This window comes from Peromyscus leucopus, chromosome 3 (genome assembly GCF_004664715.2).
Source record: "Peromyscus leucopus breed LL Stock chromosome 3, UCI_PerLeu_2.1, whole genome shotgun sequence".
NCBI classification, from domain to species: domain Eukaryota; kingdom Metazoa; phylum Chordata; class Mammalia; order Rodentia; family Cricetidae; genus Peromyscus; species Peromyscus leucopus.
Window position 1 is genome coordinate 82673937 of NC_051065.1, and position 20977 is coordinate 82694913.

Below are 20977 nucleotides of genomic sequence, written 5' to 3' on the forward strand. Positions count from 1 at the left end.
TTGTATACCTTTCTTTCTCACTCCATTGCTGGTTGTTTAGCTGGGTGGCTGGCCCCTGATGTCCTCTTCCTTCTCTCACTCCTTTTTTTTCCTTTTGGTTTCTTTAAGACAGGGTTTCTCTGTGTAGCTTTGCCCCTTTCCTGGAACTCACTCTGTAGCCCAGGCTGGCCTTAAACTCACAGAGATCCACCTGCCTCCCGAGTGCTGGGATTAAGGGTGTATGACACCACCACCTGGCTTCACTCTTTCTTCTTTTCTCTCCCAGATTTCTCTTTCTATTAATTCTTTCTGTCTGCCAGCCTCACCCATAGTTTCTCCTGTCTTGCTATTGGCCATTCAGCTCTAGATTAAACCATCAGGTGTTCTAAACAGGCAAAGTAACACAGCTTCACAGAGTTAAACAAATGCAACATAAACAAAGTAACACCCCTTAAAATAATATTCCCCAATCAGTTTTCTGTTTTGTTTATTGAGTGCTGTTATTTTCTCCAGAAATTTACCTACATGCCAGTGCTAATTAAACAGATATATCACGTGACCATGGAACCAAGTCCTCTTGTTTGAATTGTGTGCTCACTGTACACCACCAAGGCCAGGAAGAAAGAAGCAGGTGCCCAGTGGTGTTAACATACAATGTGCAAGAAGCTGAAAGTATGACTCAGGCACAGGCATCTGCCCAGGGTTTTATTCAACTCATGAATAAACAAGATATCCTGTAGGTGGAGTTTTCTCATTGGGACTGCTGGCTCTGAGAATAACCACACAGAGACTTACTATTAATTATAAATGCTCGGCCAATAGCCCAGGTTTATTTTTAGCTAGTTCTTATAACTTAAATCAGCTCATTTCCATTCATCTATGTGCTGACCTGAGGCTCCCATGTTGCTTCTTCAGCATCTGGTGGCTGACTTCCAAGATTCTGCCCTTCTTCTTCCCAGCATCCTCCTGCCCCCCAAATCCTGCCTAGCTGCCAGCCAATCAGCTTTTTATTAACAATGAGAGAAACACATCTTCACAGTGTAAAGAAGAATTATTCCACAGCAGTATCCCAAAAGATAAGGCAGTTCAGTCACAGAGAACTTGAAGAATTGGGTGTATGTATTATCAACTAAGAAGGAACTGCTAAAATAAAAGTGTAAGGTTAGACACAAAGCTTCCCTTAGGCAATAAACCATAGTATTTAAGAGTTTTTTCTACCAGAAATGATTCTACAGGTTAGCAATGACTTGGCTCTGATCAACTCATAAAATTTAAATAATTAAATGACCCTGGGTGAGCGTTGTAAACAATGGCATTGAAGCCAGTCATTTGGGGACTTTGAATGTTTTGAAGATGTTTCTACTGGGAAACCTTTGCACTAATTATGAAAGCACAAGAACTCCGACTATTCCTGGCAGTTACTCATCCCTCTCCCTGTCCTCTCTGGTGGTCCACTGTGTTCCAGGGTGGATAGTCCTTTGTGGAGAAACAGCTCACACAATCATATAGAAGCAGGGGAAGCTTGTTCTCAAAAGTTCGTTGTCCAATTGGCTTAGCATACTGTCCTCACTTGTCTCTACTAATTTCTATAATAACTATGTGATGAAACTTTGCTTTAAAGTGGTCATGAGTATGTGTGGTGTGTGTGTTGGGGGGGAGGAATTTCTATGCACATTTATATCAAAGTTACGACGACGACAACCTGAGGTACATTCTTCAGGCATCGTCCATCTTTTTTTTTTCTTCTAATGTATTCTCTCACCAATCTGGGGCTCAGCAAGTTGACTAAGACAGCTGGACAGAGAGCCCCAGGACTCCACATGGCTTTGCCCTCCTAGTGCTAAGACTGTGTTTGGTGAGATGTGGCTTTGAAGTTTTGGGGAACAAATTCAGATCCCAGGAAAACACTTAAAGACTGAGCTGTCTCCCCAGCTTCTCTGTTTTTTGTTTTGTTTTATACTCCACTGCAAACCACAGTTCATTGTGTTATAATAAGGATGTAACTATGTGGACACAATTAATTAGCAACCAAAAAAGAAAACAGGCATCTCCCAAGGTTAACGATTTCTGCCCCAGTTGTCAGGATTATTACTCTATAGAAAAGAAGCAAGTCTGCATTTCTCTTGGTTTTAGGGAGCATTGAAATTCCTAAAACATAAGGGATTGTGATAATTAAAAGCAAAGTGCAAAATATTTTCACCTACTTAGTTCTTACATTGATTAGATAATATTAAAAATGTGTTAATATTCTTACAAAATCTGAATATGTTTCCTTATATCCAACAAGGTCACTAAACATTTCATTATCTCTTATGCCAAATTGAATTTTTGTGCTTTTAAAGAAAGAACAGGAAAGAGAGACTAGAAGAAAAAGTCAGGAAGGCAGTGAGGAACCAGACCTTTTCAGGACATGGACCTCAGAGTGGGTCTTCTCAAGGGATCTTCCTGCCTGTGGTCTCAACACTCGGAACCATGTTTTTCTACCAAAGGTTGTAATACCAGGAAGTAGGGTGGCCTCTTGGCAGGCAAGTCTGGATCACAATATAAGTCTGAAAGCAACCCAGAGGGACTGGCCTTCTGTGTCCTTCAGTCCTGCTGCTTCTTAGGAGCCTGATGAAGCTGAAGGTTGTAGGGTAGTTTCTGTGATGGTTGTGATATTCGGTTGACTGATTTGAGAGACACCTGGGGGACTAGCAAAGCATCGCTCTGGGCATGTCTGCAAGCGAAGATCTGCCCTCAGTCACCATCCGAAGGACTGGGGGCCAGACGGCCTGGCAGGCAAAGCAGGAGGACAATTGCTGGCAGAGTCATTGTTTGTTCTGCTGCCCAGCCCTCACAAGACTCATCTTTACTGTCATGTTAGCCACCCCCCCAACACCCATCCCAAAGCAACTGATCCAGCTGGCCTTGGACAAAAACCTCTGGGACACTGAACAGAAACACATCTTTCCCCTTATCATTGTTCCTCTCGGGTATTTGTTAGGGACAAAATGCCAACATGGTTACTGAAGGGATTTTAGGAGCTCTCTTAGAGGAGTATGGGAGCCTTGAAGGAGATTCAAACTCTGCACTGTACTTATTCAATCTTTCTGGCTATGGAAAGTGCTCAGTGGCCCAAGCAATTCTCTTTTGCAGCAGGGTGCTGCAGGGTGTATGTGACGGTGTAGGGTACAGGCATTGCACAGCCTGCGAGGAACATGAAAAGAAATGTGATCATCAAGTTACATTATTTATTGTTTTTTGTTGTTGCTGTTGTTTTTGCTACAAATAACAAAAAACAGGCAAAATTAGCTTTGTTGTTTAAAAAAAAGAGAGAGAGATCATTAATTCTAGACATGGAGCAGTAAGGTCAGTTGCTTACTTTGGGTCTAATAATTATGAGCAAAGGCAAGTCTTATCATAAGCCTAGATGTCACTGCTTCCTCCTGGGAGCTCCTCACAAAGAAAGCACAGGTAGAGCACACAGCCCAAGCAGCCACTGCCATGCAGATAGACTGATAGGCCTTCCATCTCCGTGTTTATTTTATTTGGAGACAATTTAGAACTCCTTCTTAATCTATGGGGCTCAGAGTCTCTCTCTCTCTCTCTCTCTCTCTCTCTCTCTCTCTCTCTCTCTCCCTCTCTCTCTCCCTCTCTCTCCCTCTCCCTCTCTCTCCTCTCTCTCTCTCTCTCTCTCTCTCTCTCTCTCTCTCTGTGTGTGTGTGTGTGTGTGTGTGTGTGTAGAAATACCACAGTTAATGTGATTTTTTTTTGAGTTGTGTTTTATTGAGAAGCTTTTTCTTTCATGCCAACACAAATGGGAAAGAATACTGATCTTGTGGGCTGGAACAGTGTCTCAGCCTGGAAAGGTTAGGCTCACAACCAAATAGACAAGAGTACTGGGCTTGCACTGAAGGGCATGCTAAGCCCCCAGTGCCATCAGTGACTGGCCACTGGATGGAGCACAGCTCACAGTGGTGCTCTGCAGAATGAAACAGAGTTAGATTCTCCTCACAGTAGCTTCAATATAGTCCTCAGCTATGAAGTGGCCTTTCCCTTGGGTGGGATTTGTTGTCAGGTTGACTGAAGATATTCAGAGAAAAAATAGTTAAGAGAGGCTACAGAATGGAAATAATATTTCTGGAATTTCACAGTCATTGTGTATAGTGTCCCTAACAAATCCTTTCTTTGGCTCCTGAGATGCTAATTAAATGTACATTATACTATCATTCTATCATATTAACTTTTCCAGATTTGTTGCTTTTAGGTTTCAGTGATTTTTTTTATTACCTATGTTACATTTTACTAATTCTCTCCTCAAACTGTATTCATTTAATCTTTAAAAATTTAGTTCATATGTTTCTTCGGAGGTCTTGTTTGGGGAGATGACTCAGAGGGTAACGTACTTGCCACAGAATCATGAGAATCTAAGTTTGAACCCACATACAGCCAGTCATAGTAGTACACATCTGTAATCCCAGAAGCCCCAAGGCAAGATAGGAGGAGGAAATGATAGTCCCAGAAGCTTGAGTGACAAAGAGAGCTCGCCTCAGACAAGGTGGAGGGGAAGACCTAACTAATACCACCAGCCTCCTTATGCCTGCTGTGACATGTGCACATGCATATCATACAAACACACACACACACACACACACACACACACACACACACACACACATACACAGAGTTAATAGGTTGTCCTATAGATACAATTTTGTCCTACAAGAGTTACCGGGTGCGATTTTACAGAGCAAGACAATATCCTCAAGTTATGAACTCAATGAACTCAAGTTAACATAGCTAAAATGCAGGTAACTGACTGTGAGTACAGCATTTCGTTGTTCCTATTGGTAAAGAAAGATTGCAGAGAGTCACCCTACACAAATGCCATCTTCCTATCCTCTGTAAGCTCGCTGCATCCTTGGATAATTTTAATCAACTTTGTCCCATGTGACTTTCCTGCTTTCTCCTTGCCAGATGTGAGAGCATGGAGCTCGATGACAAAATCCGGGATCTGATAGCAGGCACCCCAGAGGCCACATTCAGTCACAGAAATGGCCACTCTTCAAAGGTAAGGAGCTATTTTCTTTCTAGTTTATCTCAACATGTACTTAACAATTTGTTCACCCAAATCATTTATGGTCAGCCATGAACTTCTTTGATACCTGAGAAGGGAGTGTGAACCTGCACAAACCTTATTTCTCCAGTCAGTATAAGGCCCCTGCGAAGGGGAGCCTGAAGCATCAGGGGGAGCCTGGAGCAGCAAGGGAGGGGGGCTGAAGTGGAGCACCATGGCTTCCAGGAGAGTAAGAATGACACCAAGTACTAGAAAGAACACTGAATACAGCAAAGGCACCTTTGGAGAATGTGACCCAGTTGGTTAAAATCAGCACAATTCACGCCCATGTTTGTTTGCTGTTGATTTTATTTCCCTCTGCATTGCTTTAATGGCGGGGGTGTGGGAGCACTTTACCGATGAAAGGAATTATTTCGGCTTTTAATTTCCTTGTCTTTGAAGACGTTTGTTGGTGTAGTTATACTCTCCTTTAGGCCACCAGCTCACAAATAACAACAAAGAGACTTATTAATTATGAAAGCTTGGCCTTAGCTTAGGCTTTTTCCCCAGCTAGCTCTTATAACTTAAATTTACATTTATATTAATCTACATTCTGTCATGTGACTTGGTTACCTCTCCTCTGTACCATATGTCTAAATTCTTCAGTGTCTCCTGGCATCTCCACTCACCTAGATTCATCTCCTCTTTCTCTCTGTCCCCAGAAATCCCCACTATCCTCTCCTGCTTAGCTATTGGCCATTCAGCTCTTTATTAAACCAATCAGAAGGTGCCATGACAAAGACACATCTTCACAGTGTACAAAAAGATTATCTCACAACAACACTGCTATGTAAATAGAGAACACTTAAAATCAAACTTGAACTGAGGATGTGGTGGACAGCTTTCCAGGAATGCATCATAAAACACCAGGAGCTGTACAGCTCTGGATAATCCACAGTTAGAACCCACCTCTAGCAATCATTTGTAAGATCTAATGTGAGTACTTTTGCATTTATGGCTGATGTTGAAAGCTAAACACCTTAGATTTTATAAAAAATAATAACAATTTCAGTCTGTATCAGTAATTAATAATCTTTGTGGAAAGTATTTATGGATTAGCAGAGAGAAGACTATCAAACTCAGAAACAAATATTTACTGTAGAGAAATGGGGACTGAATGCCCCTAAGAAAACATTTACTATCATAGATAATTTACAACAATGAATTCACATTCTTAAGTGACCCCTGTGAAAGGATTGTTCCTGCCCCCCAAAGGATTGTGACCCACAGATTGAGAGCCACTGGGTGTAACCTTGCCCTTGTGACTGTTATAGCTTGAAGTCCTTAGTGAGGCTGTCCCTCCTACTATTCCCTCCCTGTCTCTCTCTTTAATCTTCCTGTTCCAGTCTCCCCCTCCTAGGCTCTCCATGGCTGTATATTCTATATCTTCCTTGGGTGATCCTTTCCCCTACCCCTAGTCTCTTACTCTATACCTAACTTCTGTGGTTATATTGATTGTAGCATGCCTACTGAAGGCATAAAAGCTAACATGTAAGAGAACACACACACACACACACACACACACACACACAATTTGTCATTTTGAGTATAGATTACTTCACTATATGTGATTTTTTTTAGGTCCATGTAAATTCACATCCCTATGAATTTTGTGATTTTTTTTTAAACAGTTGAGTAATATTTCATTTTTGGAAACATACTTCATTATCATTTCTATTGAAGGGCATCTAGGTTGTTTCCATATTCTCGCTGTTATGAATTGAGCAGCAATGAACGTGGTTGAGTAAGTATCTCTGAAGAAAAATGGAGAGTCTTTTCATTAAATACCCAAGAGGGATATAGCTGGATCTTGAAGTAGACAGATTTCCAGCTTCCTCGGTGACTGCCATACTGATTTTCATTTCCTGTTCAGAATGTCTTTTCCTGTGCCAGTGAGTTCAAGACTACTCCCTACTTGCTTTTCTATCAGATTTAGTATATCTGGCCTTATGCTGAGGTCCTTGATATATATATATGGAATTGAGTATTGTGCACAGTGATAAGTATGGCTCTGTTTGGATTCTTCTACTTGTAGCCAACCAGTTTGACCAGTACCACTCATTGAAGGTTCTGCCTTTCCTCCCTGTGTATTTCTGTCTTCTTTGCAAACAATTGCATGCCATTAAGCTTGTAGGCTTAAGTTTGAGTCTTCAATTCCTTTGGTCAATATTTTTGTTCTTATACCATTATCATAGCTGTTTTTATTACTATAGCTCTGTAATACAATTTGAGATGAGGGATGGTGATAACCCTAGCAGTTCAGGATTGTTTTAGCTATCTTGGGTTTTTGTGTTTCCATATGAAACTGAAAATTGGTCTTTCGAGTTCTGTGAAGAATTGTGTTACAATTTTGAGGCTGATTGTATTGAATCTGTAGATAGCCTTTGGCAGGATGACCATTTTCACTCTATTAATTCCACTCATCTATGATCATGGCAGATCTTTCCATTTTCTGGTATCTTCTTCAATGCCTTTAAGTTTTTATTATTCATTTGCTTGGTTAGAGTTACCCTAAGATTTTTTTTTCCTTTTTTTTTTTCAGGCTGTTGTGGTAGGCATATTGTTTCCCTGCTTTCTTTCTCAGTCTGTTTATCATTGGTATATAGGAGGGCTACTGATTATTGTGTGTTAATTTTGTATCTGGCTACTTTGAAGAATGTGTTTATTAGCTGTAGAAGTTTCCTGGTGGAGTCTTTAGGCTCCTTTATGTAGAATATCATACTTTCTGCATAAAAAGAGATTTCAACTTCCTTTCTTATTTTCATTCTCTTGATCTCCTTTGTTTTATTGCTTTAGCTAACACTTAAAAGTACTATATTGAATAAGATCGAGAAAGTGGAATGCTTGGTCTTATTTCTGAATTTAGTGGAAATACTTGAGTTTCTATCTCTTTATGTGGATGTTATCTGTGGCCTTTTGATAAACTGTCTCTATTATTTTGAAGTATAACCCTTGTATCTCTAGTATCTCCAAGACTTTTAACATGAAGGGGTGTTGGATCTTGCCAAAGGCTTTTTCTTTATCTAATGAGATGACCTGTGGTTTTTGTCTTTCAGTATGTTTATATCAATTTACTTTACAATTTCATCCCTGCATCTCTGGCGTGAAGCCTATTTGATCATGGTGGATGATGTATTTCATGTGTTCTTAGATTCAGTTGTAAGTATTTTATTTAGAATTTTTGCGTCTATGTTCATTAGGGAACTTGCTCAGTAATTTTCTTTCTCTGTTGGATCTTTCTGCAGTTTAAGTATCAGGGTATTTGTGGTCTCATAAAAAGAATTGGGCAATGTTCCTTCTGTTTCTATTTTGTAGCATAATTTGAGAAGTATTTGTGTTATTTCATCTTTGAAGGTATAGTAGAATTCTTCCTTGAGTCCATTTGACCCTGGCCTGTATTTGGTTAGGAAACTTTTAATTACTGCTTCTATTTTACAAGAGGTCATGAGTCTGTTTAAATTGCTTATCTAATCTTGGCTTAACTTTGGTAGATGCTATATATCAAGAAATTTATCTATTTATTTTTGGTTTTATAGTTTGCTGGAATACAGATTTTTAAAATACGTCCTTATGATTCTCTAAATTCCTTAAATGTCTGTAGCTGGAGTTTTCCTGCCTTGCCCACAGTCAGGACAAATCTTTGTCACCCACCAGTCCCACAGCTGCTCAGACCCAACCAAGTAAACACAGAAACTTATATTGCTTACAAACTGTATGGCCGTGGCAGGCCTCTTGCTAACTGTTCTTATAGCTTAAATTAATCCATTTCCACAAATCTATACCCTGCCACGTGGCTTGTGCCTTACTGGCATCTTCACATGTTGCTTGTCCTGGCGGCAGCTGGCAGTGACTCCTTCTGCCTTCCTGTTCTTTCTTTTCTCCTCTCTGTTAGTCCGGCCTATACTTCCTGCCTAGCCACTGGCCAATCAGTGTTTTATTTATTGACCAATCAGAGCAACACATTTGCCATACAGAACATCCCACAGCAGATGTCTGCTGATATGCTCCCATTTTGTCTCTAATTTTATTAATTTGGAGCTACTCTGTCTTTTAGTTAATTTGGCTGAGTTTGGCAATCTTACTAATTTTCTAAAAACACCAACTCCGTGTTTCATTGGTTCTTTGCATTATTTTTGTTGCCATTTCTATTTTATTGATTTCAGCTCTGACTTTGATTATTTCTTACTATCTACTATTTTTGGATGTTAAAAGTTTGTTTTGTTTGAGAGATTTCAGGTATACCATCAAATTGCTATTATGAGATATCACCATTTTTTTGTTTTGATTTGTTTTGTATTGCTATGATCTTGCCTTGTAGAACCACCCCCATTGTGTCCCATTAGTTTGCGGTATGTTGTGTTTTCATTTTCAATCAATGCTAAAATGTTTTTAATTTTTTTATTAATTTTGTCTTGACTCATTTTTGATTCAGTAGTAAGTTGTTCAGTTGTGATGAGTTTATATACTTTCTGTTGTTGATGATATCCAGCTTTAAGATGTGGTGGTCAAATGGGATGGAGTGTGTTACTTCAATTTGCTTGTATCTGTTGAGACTTGCTTCGTGTCCAAGTATGTGGTTAAGTTTGGAGAAAGTTTCATGAGCAGCTGAGAAGAAAGTATATTGCTTTGTGTTTGGGTGAAATACTCTGTAAATTTCTGCTGGGTTCATTTCATTTATGTATTTTACTACAGCATTTCTGTTTAGTTTATGTCTGTCTGACTTGTCTGTTGGTGAGAGTGGTATATTAAAATGACCCACCATCACTGTGTACAAGTCAATGTATTATTTTAGCTGTCATAGTGTTTCTTCTATAAACTTGTGTACCCTATGTTTGGTGTATAAATGTTTAGAATCACAATATCCTCTTGGTGAATTTTTCCTTTGATGAGTATGTAGTGTCCCTTCATATTTTCTTCTGATTAATTTTCATTTGAAGTTTATTTTGTCAGATATTGAAATGGCTACACAGGCTTGCTTCTTAGGTCCATTTGCTTGGAATATATTTTTCTATTCTTTTACACTGAGGTGATGTCTATCCTTGATGTTAAGGTGTGGTTTTTTGAATGCAGCAGAAAGATGAATCCTTCTTTTCTAATATAATGTTAATCTATACCTTTTTGTTGGGTGAATTGAGACCACTAATGGTGAGAACTATGAATGAACAGTGTTTATTTGTTCCTATTATTTTGTTGTTATGGTGTGGGTTTTTTTTCTGCTCTTCTGATTTGCTGATCTGGGATTATTGTTTAGTGCTTGTATTTTCTTAGGTGTGACCAACCTCTTCAAATTCAACTTTCTCTTGCAATGCCTTCTGTAGAGATGGATTTGTAGTTAGATACTGCTTCAAGTTGGTTTTATTGTGGAATGTTTTTCTTTCTCCATTTACTATGTTATAGTTTTGCTGTGTATAGTAATCTGGGCTTGTTTCTGTGGTCTCTTAGAGTCTGTAGAACATCTTCCCTGGCCCTTCTGGCTTTTAGAGTTGCCACTGAGAAGCTAGACGTCAATCTAATGTAACACCATTTATATGTTACTTAGTCTTTTTCACTTATGGCTTTTAATATTCTTTCTTTGTTCTGTATGTTTCATGTTTTAATTATCATGTACATGGGAATGTCTTTTCTGGTCCAGTCTATTTGGTGTTCTCTTTGTTTCTTTAGGTTAGATAATTTTTCTTCTGTAATTTTGTTGAAAATATTTTCTGTGCCTTTGACCTGGGTTTCTTCTCCTTCCTCTATTCTATTATTCATATCTGAGGACTTTTCATAGTGTCCCAGATTTCCTGGATATTCTGTGCTTAGATTTTTATTAGATTTAACACTTTCTTTGAGTGTGCTAACCATTTCTTCTGGCTTGTCTTCAATGCCTGAGATTTTTTCTTCCATGTCTCGTCTATTGGTGAGTCTTCCTATATTCTTCATTTCTTAATTTGAGTTTCCTTTGGAGATTCTATTTCTACTTTAAGGTCTTGGACTGTTTTCATTATTTCATTCCACTCTTTGTGTTTTCACAGACTTCATTAAGTGATCCATTCATATCCTCTTTAAAGTATTTGATAATATTCATTGTGATATATTATACTTTTATGTCATTCTAAACAACCTACTTTTAAAAGCATATTACCAGCCAGTGAGATGGTTCAGTGGGTAAAGATGTGTGTCAACAAGCCTGATGACTTGAGTTTGATCTCTGGGACCAACACAGTAGGAGGAAAGAACAACTCCTTCAAGTTATCCTCTGATACTCGCCATGACATTTATGCACAAAATGTGTGTACACATCCTCAATGTAGATTTTCCTAAATGGTGACAGCAATAAACAGCTTGTTCATTGATATGGGTCATAGTAGGGTGAGATTAAGAATAAACTGTGCTGAGAATTTTTTTTTACAAATCATTTTCAAAACCCCCAGGACAGACTAAAGTACAATGTACCCATGATCATTTTTTTGTGTGTGTGACAAATGACTGAGAGAATTTTTTAAAAAGGAAGATCTGTTTGTCGCAGTTTTTGAGCATCACTTTTTCTGAGCTGCTATGAGACAGAACAGCATAACAGGAGGGCACAGAAGAACAACGCTGCTTTCCTGGTGGCGGCTAGGAAGAAGAAAGCTATGGGGAGGTAGCCAGGGGCAAGGGTATCTTTCCAGGGCATGTACCTACTGTATAACCCACTTCTTCCAGATAGGCTCCATGCCCTCTTTTCCAGCATGTCCTAATAATGCTGTCATGTTGTGAATATATCCAAGGATTAACCCATCCATCACTTAAATCAGAGTTCCCAGGACCAAATCACTTCCAAAGCCCATCAGTTTTTAGCATATGAGACTTGGGGAGAGCACTTCATACCCAAACCATCCCACTCACAGAACCAGTCTCCCTGTTCTCACATGGAAGTTGCCATGTGATCTTCCTTATTTCAGTCTCCTGCTGTCTGCTAACGGTTTTCACACATATACCCCTTACCGAGATGCTTGCTTTCTGAAGCACTGGCAGGTAACCTTTCTTGCACCAGGCATTCTTAGGGTAGGATATGTCCTCTGAAGTCTCAAAGGCAACTGCACACTATGGTTTCGACCTTTGAGGGTGGGGAGTGTTTTTCTCAACATTTTCTCAACATACAGGCTTCTCATGCTATCTTGTACTTTTAGTATTTCCCAGAGAGGTACATCATCACATTCTAACAGCTTCTTATTGTCTGGGTCCTGGGTACTCTCTAGGTAGTAACCATTCTGAGCTAGCAATTTGCAAAGCATTTTTTTCTACATTGCCCACTTAATCCTTACCCCTGTCCAGATGAGGAACAGGTTCTACAATGTCAGCTCAGGCTGGTGTCAAGAGTGACCCCAGCCTCTTTTAAGCAGCTTCTCCTCCTCCTGGCCACCTCGCCACACATGGTTCAACCAGTATTCCCCTCCCCCTCTCTCAGAACAACACAGCCTTGGAAATCTTCATTTCTCGCCCACTAGACTGTCCTCTGAATGTGTCTTCAAATATTTGATTCTTTGAGTCAACAGCTCAGTCTCCAGTGGAAGTGGCTGAACTGTGGTTTATGCAGAAACACGCAGAAGGAGGCAATCCTCCACTCAGAACAAAACAAACACTTTCACACTCTTACTGTGATAACGACAGAATGGAAAATATAAGAAAATTTCCATTCAAATAAGATTAGGAGTGGGCCAGTTGCCTGGGGGCTGTGGAAGGCAGCTCTAGTTCTCCTTTGACTGGAGTCATTATTAGAACAGTAGGCAGGCTCTTTGTGCAGGAGCTGAAAATGCACTTATGACTTGATGAGGTTGGAAGGTACTGGAATGGAAGAGATATAATTGAATGAAAGTTTCTGAGACAAGTGAAAAGTTCTCCTTTTCCTCAGCTTCTATTGCCAAAAATAAATAAAGAGAGTGGAGAACTGCAAGAGAAATGAGCAGACTGACTCATTGTGTGGAAGAAATGGGAAGGTGGTGAGAAGGAGGCAAGAAACTGTATCAGAACGAAAATGGGCTGTAATATTATAAGAGAGCCTCTGAGGTACAATGCTGCTAGATGTAGGTCACCTTCAGGGAAAAGGAAAACAATTGCCTAAGTGAGAATCAAGCATCATTTCTGTGTAGAAATTATACCTGAGGTACCTCAGGAGGCCAAGAGATTATGTGTAGAAATTATCAGTTATAAAAGCCCATTTAAAGGCATACAAGGCACATAGGATCCTGAAAATAATTTTTATAAAATAAATTGGGAACTTAATATTTCAACTGATTGAGCCCTTAGAGCAGAAAGAATTCCCCTTAATTTTATTGTAGTCATTATACTCACATCTTCTCTGGGACAGGTAATGACTTCATTAGGCAAATTTGTGCTGGTGCTCTTTTCCATGAAAGGATTACTTACTATAGTTAGGCTAAGTGTTAGTTCAGGACAATTGCACACAAAAGTCATGTTTATTGGCAGACTCCATGCAGAACTTCATCCTAATGTTACTTAATGTTAAGTTCTTGATCTGTTTGGCTTTGCTACATCTAGAACTCTCCTTAGAGACTCCAAACCTGATCTGGACTTTAGATTTTAACACCTCAATAAGCCCTCTTTCTTAAATAAGCCTTCTTATTTCCAGGTTTGCTGAGAACCACTTTATAATGAGTTTGGGAAAGTTATTAGAAAAACAACTCGCGTCACACTGAGGAATTGCATTGTGTGCTAACATCCACTTCTACCTGGAAATGAATTTCAAGACAGTTTCGACCTCATTTTGCACCCCTAGAGAGCATTTGACAAGGTCTATGAAATACATATGTAACATTTTCTGTGGGATTTTGGGATGAGTAGCAAAAAGTCTCATAAATCATTCTTTTTATTTAATGAGGAAAGTAAGTACACTAATTACTTTTTAAAGTACATTTATGGACCAGAGAGATGGCTCAGGTAGCTTGCTGCCAAGGTAAACAAGGAGTTCAAACCCTGGGACCCGAGTGGTGAAAAGAGTGAACCAATGTCTGCAACTGTCCCTTGACCTTCTCTGACCTCCACACATGTGCTATGTCAAACTCACAAATGAATAAATGTAGCAAAAAAAAATTAGAGACCATTTTCATTTATTATTAAGCAGATGTTGGCAAATGTTGGCATATCTCATTCTAGCATATTCAAAGATATTCCTTTGATTTTGATATAAAATTCCCTTGATGTGCAGAAAAGCTCCTTGGGTTCCTCCTGGTTTTAGTCTTCACTCTAAATCTCTAATACAAATACTTTGTCTTGTGCATACACATTTTCAGTGCTTTTATAATGATAGTTAAAACAATGTCTGATTGTTGGAACAGTTTTGAAGGTTTAATTCAGACTCCTTGTGTAATGTTTTATTGTGGAAAGTTTCAAATGCACATAGAAGTCAAAAAGCATTGTATGGTGTGCAATGATATTCCCACTAACTGAATCTGCCATTAACACTTTAATCCACTTACTCATTAAGTATACACATATCTACCATTCTGCTTCCCACCATCAATCAATGTCTTGTTTTTGAATTATTTCCAAATAAATTGAACAGAAGATTTTAGCCTTTCCAACATCAACAAAATTCATTTCAGAACTTTGTTCATGTATCATTCTCTTACAGGAAAGCCTCACTTGCCTCTGCTTCTCAGAACACAGTAGGATCCAGGGATAAGTACAGTTCTGCTTTGCTGGATGGAGCTGATTTTTTCCTCCTTTTTAGGCTAAGATCTGCTTAACTAGCCTTACAGCAAATGACAGTGCTTACTGAGCAAAGAGACCTAGTTACAGAGAATGGTGAGCAGTATGTGCAGTGAAGAGTCATCAGTCTATAGGTCAACATATTGCTTCAGCTTCTAAGATCTTATGAAGCTCTGTGCAGTGACAGATCGTTACTGAAGATCATGGTACTGCCTTTGAAAGATCTCACATAGATCCAGTCACTCATAATGTTTACTCATTCAATCTCAAGCAAGATTAGGGAAGATATTTTAAGGATTTATATTGATCTAAAACTGAAGTGTGGAAGGATAGGTGTTCATTTACAAGTTGAATGTATATATTAAGGCAGAATAGCTCCATAAAGATGGGTTGAAATTCCTACTTGACCACCTCTGGTTTGCTGGTAAAACATCCAACTTTATATGTCTCTGGATCCTACAGTGTTCTAAGAAGCAGAGACAAGCTAGGACTTCTGTAAGAGGGTGATACAGGGACAGATCCATTTCTGGGGTCACTAATCTGTACCCTGAAGGTTTTATGCTGTTTCGGTGTCTAAACAATAAATATCAACCCCCTCTTCAAGAGGATTGCATATGGGGAGCAAGTAAGTAAACCATGATGCTAAGTGATAGAGTGGATGAGTCATACAATACCTTGAGAGCACAATGGAGTATGTAGCCAGCTCTGCTGCTCTGGAGGAGAGAGGCTTTTGCTAAGTTGTGGAATTCTGAGAGACATTTAAACAGGGAGGTTTCATAGACTACAAGACTAGTCAATGAAAGTTAGCTATTTTTTCTCTGTATAAAGTGCAACAAAAACTACAAGTGTATAATCAAAACATGGAAACTCTGTTCCCATATTACATGGGAAAATTGTTACAGATTTTCCCAGTCAGAAGAGTTATCATCGAGAGAACAAATTCTGGCAAGAATGCTAGGAAAAGGAAGCCTTATTCACTACAACTAGAAGTGGAAATCAGAAGAGACACTGAAAATCAGTGTGAGGGTTCCTCAGAAAAGTAAAAAAGAGAATGAAATATGATCTAACTATACCATTGCTAGGTAATAACTCAACATACCTCAGACACACTTGCTCAGCCATGTTTATTACTACCCTGTTTATAATGGCTAACAAATGGAACCACCATCCATCAACAGCTACAAGGAAAAAGAAACTATAGAATTTTATGTACCCTGCTGTAGAATAATCCTTCTGTACACTTGTGAATACATGTTGCTATGATTGGTTTAATAAACAAGCTGACTGGCCAATATCTGAACAGGATAAAGTTAGGCAGGAAAGCCAAACTGAGAATGCTAGGTTGAGGAAGGGCAGAGTCAGAAGAGTCACAAGGAGACATAGTGAGAAGCAAGATGGACATGCCGTACTGAGAAAAGGTACCAAGCTGCCTGGCAGAGCATAGATAAATATGGGTTAATTTAAATGTAAGAGTTAGCTAATAACAAGCCTGAGCTATCAGCTGAGCATTTACAATTAATATAAGCCTCTGTGTAGTAATTTGGAAGCAGCTGCCAGGATAGGAAAACCCTGCCTACAGTATTCACAAAGAAAAATATCATCATGTCATTCTGGGGGAAATGGGTGATCTGGAAACCATCATGTTAAACAAAATTGGCCAAACTCAGACACATACCTCTCATTTTACTTAATTTGCAGGTTCTAGCTTCAGGTCTTTATATGATTGTGTATTTTGTATGTGAATTCCCACATATGTGTAGAGTGTAAATCTTGAAAGCATAAAAGGAAAGAAGAGATCTTAATAGATAAAGGAGAGAGACAAGGGGATGGAGTATATGTGATGTGGAGGTAGAGAGAGAGAGCTATTTGTAGAGGATAAAGAGGAACAGAAAGTAGAGGAATGGAGTATGGGGGAGAACACGGGAAGAGGATGATGAATAACAATAAGTTAAAGTAACTTAGATGGATTAAAATGTCCTAAGGAAACATTATTTCATATGGTAACTTAAAATTTTAATATATACATATATATGTGTATATAAATATGAGTTCTGCTTTCACTCCAAATCAGGGACATCACTGGGGCACAGATGAGGAACAGGAACATTAAAGTCTCACAGTAGCTACTGTTCTGATATGGTGGGGTGGGGGAGTGCAGGGGTGGGGGAGTGCAGGACGGTAATCAGGACAGGCCTTAGGGTCTTTCAGTACAATGATGGCTTGCTCTTAGTCCAAAGGCTCTAAGCATCTTAGACAAAGCAACATCACTAGTGACTAATGGGACTATCAAGTGACGGAGCCAGGGATTGGTCACTGTTGTACATCCTCTCCAAAGCATTCCTATGAATAAAACCAGGGGGCAACTGTGCAAGCCCTCATCCTGAGCAAATTTTGAAAAGGTCTATTTATTTCATTGCCACTTGTCAGTCATCAGTCATCAAACTGGGGATTCTCTAGGTTTTGTGGAAATGGAAAGCTCTTGTTTGGGGTCAGTCTAAAAAATGTTCATAGATGCTGAATACAGGCACTGAGATCCAAAGAGGAGTTAAAGATGATTCCAAGATTTTTGGCCTGGGAGAACAAGATTTCATTAACCGCAATGGGGGAAAAGGGTCTCATAGGTGTAGACACATGGAAACAAAGGGGACTCTGTAACATCCCCTACAGAGATGACAAGATGGCTATTAGCATGGGGTGTTGGAGTTGGTGATTGAGTTCTTGATCAACTTGTTCTTAAAATTTTTGATTGGCATAGGATGCTACATATTTTAAATATTACTTTTGCCAGAACCTATTAACTTGTGTGCAGCTGCCCATCTTTCCCATTTAATACACACTGTACATCTGAAGGCTTTTTTTTATACTAGAAATCCACTTTGATCATATAATTGCTATGTTTGAGGCTCTTTGACAGAAGGTCAAAAGTACTTACTCTGAAATTGGAAGTATTACATAGTTTCCATTGTTAGACTTACATGCGTGAACCCTCCTCTAGTCAAAAATGGGCTTTTTAGACACTCTGTTCATGGCTCTGGCCATCTCTGTAGTGTTTATTAAACTGTCCTTTTATTGCACGACCTCTCAGCTTTCACCATCTGTACAATCCTGGACATTGGGTCCTTCCATGACTATTAATAGCGGAGAAGGGGCAACCACTGTTCTGAGCTGTCACCTGCTTTAATGGCATTAGCACTTTGCTGGCTTCCACTTACAGTCCAGTTTACATATGTGTATCATACCCAAGTGTGCATAAATTCATGTACATATACTTATAAATATCTGTAGACACGCACACACATGTATTGTGTATGTAAATGTCATTACAAGCAGGGATTTTTTTTTTTCTTTTTTGCTTACTTTTCTTCAGAACTCATTAATTTCCAAGAGCGTAGTGAGTGATACACAAATTATGGATGGCCGTTTTCATTTCTCATGTCATCTGCTTCATTGGCCCAAACATCATATTGTGATCATCACCCAAGGTTTTATTTGTGTTGTCACAGCCATTGTAGAAAAAAGATGCTACCACTATCCCGTTGCATAATGTTGGAGTTGAGCCTCGAACTGCTGAAACATCTTGCCCCATTACAAGTCATGAAGGATAGAGCTGAGGTATGAAGCCAGACAACCTAACACCACAACTGGAACATTTGTCCCTTCCAGTTCCTCTCCCCTATGGAGATAGTGCACATGCCTCAGCATCCACACATATGGGTTCAGAAAGCAGGGGGTGAGGAGTGGAGGGTGGGGAGGTGTTAAAAGAAGTCTGTTCCTTTGGCCTGTCAAAGAAGGCCTCCAGGCATCAGTAGACACAAGAGCTTTCTTCTCAGGCTAATTGTGAGAGAATTACTGTCAATACCAATGAGAGCTGCAGATTAGTGGCTGGTAATTCCTGAAGTTAATTTTCTCCTATCTAAGGTATTATTGTAGCAATTTCACGATTGAAGAATCTTTAAAATTGCTTTGGAAACATGGAGGTGACCCTCAAGTTTCTCTGAAAGTCACCTCAGTGGGTGAAACTTCTCATGAAAGAAATGGTGACTGGAAGCCACACCTAGGAGTGGGTAGAGCCAAGGCCTTGAGGCCTGAGGAGCAAAATCCTCTCTTTTCATTTCATTTCAAAATCCTACTGAAATTCCTGTTTTCTTCTACAAAAGTTGTTTATTCGTACATATTGGGACTGATAACTCAGTTTGCTATTGATCTGTATAGCAGAAGAGATGGAGGAGTCACGATGAAAACTGCAAGGCTGTAGGATTTGGCATGATAAATGCCATCATATCTCATGCAAGGAGCATGCATATACATCAGGATGCCATGGCAGGGAAGACCCCAGGACAGAAATGCAAAGGATAACATTTGAAGAAAATGTTTGTAGTGGTATTGTGTTCCCCAAAATATTGTGCACCCTAATAAACTTATCTGGGGGCCGAGAACAGGACAGCCACAATATTAAACATAGAGGATAAGCATTGGTAGCACACACCTTTAATCCCAGCATTCCAGAGGCAGAAATCCCTCTGGATCTCTGAGTTCAAGGCCACATTGGAAACAGCCAGGCATGGTGACTCACGCCCTTAATCCCAAGAAGTGAGCCTTTAATCCCAGGGAGTGATGGTAGAAGGCAGAAAGATATATAAGGCATAGAGACCAGAAACTAAAAGATTTTGGCTGGTTAAGCATTTGGTTGGTTAAGCTTTTAGGTTTTGAGCAGCAGTTCAGCTGATAGCCATTCTGGATGAGTACTCAGAGGCTTCCAGTCTGAGGAAACAAGATCAGCTGAGGAATTGGCAAGGCGAGGTAGCTGTGGCTTGTTCTGCTTCTCTGATCTTCCAGCATTCACCCCAATACCTGGCTCCAGGTTCGTTCTTATTAATAAGACTCTTTAAGATTCCTGCTACAAATGTTAGTGGGTTAATGTTGCTGCATCTACTAACTAGTACGACCTAACACAGAAAAGCATAAAGAACATTTAACCACATGCCTCTTACTCTCTGAGTATGTATGTGTGTGGGGGGGGGGCGGTTTGCGGGGGTCAGGGTATATGCATGTGTGTTAGAATAAAATTACTTTTTTTTTTTTTTTTTTTTTTGGTTTTTTGAGACAGGGTTTCTCTGTGTAGCTTTGCTCCTTTCCTGGAACTCACTTGGTAGCCCAGGCTGGCCTCGAACTCACAGAGATCCGCCTGGCTCTGCCTCCGAGTGCTGGGATTAAAGGCGTGCGCCACCACCGCCCAGCAAAATTACTTTTATATTAAGGATATTCTGTATTTTTGATGAGCATGTCTTGGTGTCGATAACATTCAGTATCTGTTTCTATCCTCTAAATTGAGCAAGTGCCATAACTTTTACCTTTAGAACCCTGCAGGAACACGTTGAATCCCACGTACATTTTTGGATATTGCTCTAAGGCAACACACTCTCCTTCACTCATTTTCAAAACAGATTCCCCAAATAGCAGGAGGTAAACAAATATGCTTATAGAAATCCACAAATTTAGAGTGTAGTATAGTGGATATTCACCAATTTTCTCATTTAGCAAGATATGTTGAATATGACGAGGGCAGTATGCATGCAGACATGAATACGGGAACAAAGAAATGCACAACTAAGGTGCTTGGTGAAGTGCTGCCTCTGGTTGGGAAGAAATAAAAGATAAACTCAGAAGGCAAGGGAGGCATTGGCTAGGTTCTGTGTTCACCAGTTACATGGGAGGCATTATGAAAGGGCAAGTTCAAAATCACAAGGCAAAGGAGAGAATGCCTCATTTCAGGATGTAGAGGTCATCCAGTATGGCAAAACACGGAGAATAGGGAAGGTGAGAGATAGATGGAAAAAAAGAATGGTCAGACCTTGGACACACATCGCAGTTTTTTGCTTTAGCCTACCTGTATGTGGGTGTCTCCATAGAAGGCTCCAGTCACATGCCTCAACCTAAAGAAAGAAGTCTCCCTTTTCCTTTCAGCAACTCATTCTTTTCTTGTTTCTATTCCAGAAATTACAGTCCAAAGCACATCTCCAGTATCTCCATCTCCACAGCCCTTTCTGTGGCACGTCTTGCACCATTAGCTGAAAGGTCTGTTACAAGGCAGGAGTCCACCAATTAAGACAGAACAAAACATTGGAGAAAAATAGATTTAAAGATGTAAAAAAGTGCCTTGGTGAAAATTTTGAATCTATGAAAAGTTAGGATTTATAAAGTCTGAGAGCAAGC

General features: G+C 39.6%; 1 protein-coding gene across 3 annotated transcripts in view; it reads left to right on the forward strand.

The window, feature by feature from the left end:
• Tnip3 (TNFAIP3 interacting protein 3) overlaps positions 1-20977 on the forward strand; it is a 92723-nt gene that overhangs the window by 30871 nt on the left and 40875 nt on the right. For all 3 annotated transcript variants that reach the window (XM_037203790.1, XM_037203788.1, XM_037203789.1), the window contains exon 2: positions 4936-5029. In XM_037203790.1, coding sequence (XP_037059685.1) covers positions 4946-5029 — 84 coding nt within the window. In that variant the 5' untranslated portion in view covers positions 4936-4945. The remainder of the gene's footprint in view (positions 1-4935; positions 5030-20977) is intronic.